The sequence below is a fragment of the Bison bison genome, unplaced genomic scaffold, assembly GCF_000754665.1.
Source record: "Bison bison bison isolate TAMUID 2011002044 unplaced genomic scaffold, Bison_UMD1.0 scf7180017864352, whole genome shotgun sequence".
NCBI lineage: Eukaryota > Metazoa > Chordata > Mammalia > Artiodactyla > Bovidae > Bison > Bison bison.
This window is the reverse complement of record NW_011494924.1, coordinates 4,881,012-4,882,111: the sequence shown is the minus strand read 5'-3', so window position 1 is coordinate 4,882,111 and position 1,100 is coordinate 4,881,012. Positions and strand designations below refer to the sequence as shown.

The window sequence follows — 1,100 nt, the reverse complement described above, 5'->3', positions numbered from 1 at the left end:
CCCCCTCCCTGCCCCGCAAGAAGCTTGGTGTTTAGTTTCCGGCCCGAGGGCAGCACTCAGCCGGGTTTCGGGCGACGCTGCCCTCGGGCCGGAAACTAAACACCAAGTGCCCTCCGCTGCGGTGGGACTCCTGGGCTTTCTTTGTGCAGAGTGGCGCGACCCACTCGTTTGGCTTTCTTGGGGGAGGGGGTCTATCAGGAGGAGATGGTAGGCGACGGGATAAATTGAATCACCACGATGCGGCCGGCCAGCGCAGGAAACCTCCAGATGCCAGGGTAGGCTGCCCTGAGTCCCGCCTGGGTCTCTCTCTCAGCGACTCTACCCTTCCTGGTCTGCAAGAGAAGAAATATTCTTCTTCTCTGGATTGGGTCTTTTACCAAAAAAATAAAAAAAAAATTCTCTGTCCTCTGGTCACCAGCAGGTCCTTTGCTCCTTCTGGCCAGCGCGGAGCGTTCAGAGGCGGGCTCCCAGTCGGTGCACGGTCTCGGCCGACCTTTCCCCGCGAGCTCCCGGGTCGTCTGCCTCTTGCTTCGCCATTCAGGCGGCCCCTCGGGCCGACAGTGCGGTCACCCAGACGGCGTTACCGGACGAGCCTTGGTCGGGGCTTAGGGGCGACTGGGCGGCAGCCCGCGGGCGCGAAAGGCTGGCTGCGCTGAGGAGGGTGCACCCGGCTGGGCGCACAGCGCGGGACGCGCGGGGCTCGACGCACGGCGCCTTCAACACCATGGACAGGTCGCGCGATCGCGGCGCCCGGCCCGCCCAGCAGCCAGCCCCCCGGGCGTCATGCCGCCCCCACCACTGCCTTCTTCTTCCCGAAGTGTCCACCCGGCCACCTTCAAACCCGCCTGTCCCGCGACGCCTCCGCCTCACTTCACTGGGCTCCCGTGTAGCCCCGGGAACGTGCTGCCCGGGTGCTGCAGGTACCCAGAAAAACAACGGCTCCGGCCCTTCGACGCAATCCGCCCCCTTCTCCCGCCACCTGAGCACCGGCACTCCAGCACTCCGTCTGCTCGGTCCAGCTAGGGTCAGCCGCTCTCAGACGGCACCATTTTCTTCGCAGCCCACCCAGGGGTTGAGATGCCGGCTCAGTCGGCAGCGCG

General features: G+C 65.5%; 1 protein-coding gene across 1 annotated transcript in view; it reads right to left on the bottom strand.

The window, feature by feature from the left end:
* TMEM178B (transmembrane protein 178B) overlaps nucleotides 1–537 on the bottom strand; it is a 408,156-nt gene extending 407,619 nt beyond the window's left edge. The window contains exon 1 of the mRNA XM_010855025.1: nucleotides 494–537. Within this exon, the coding sequence (XP_010853327.1) occupies nucleotides 494–537 (44 nt within the window). The remainder of the gene's footprint in view (nucleotides 1–493) is intronic.
* Nucleotides 538–1,100: the final 563 nt, after the last annotated feature.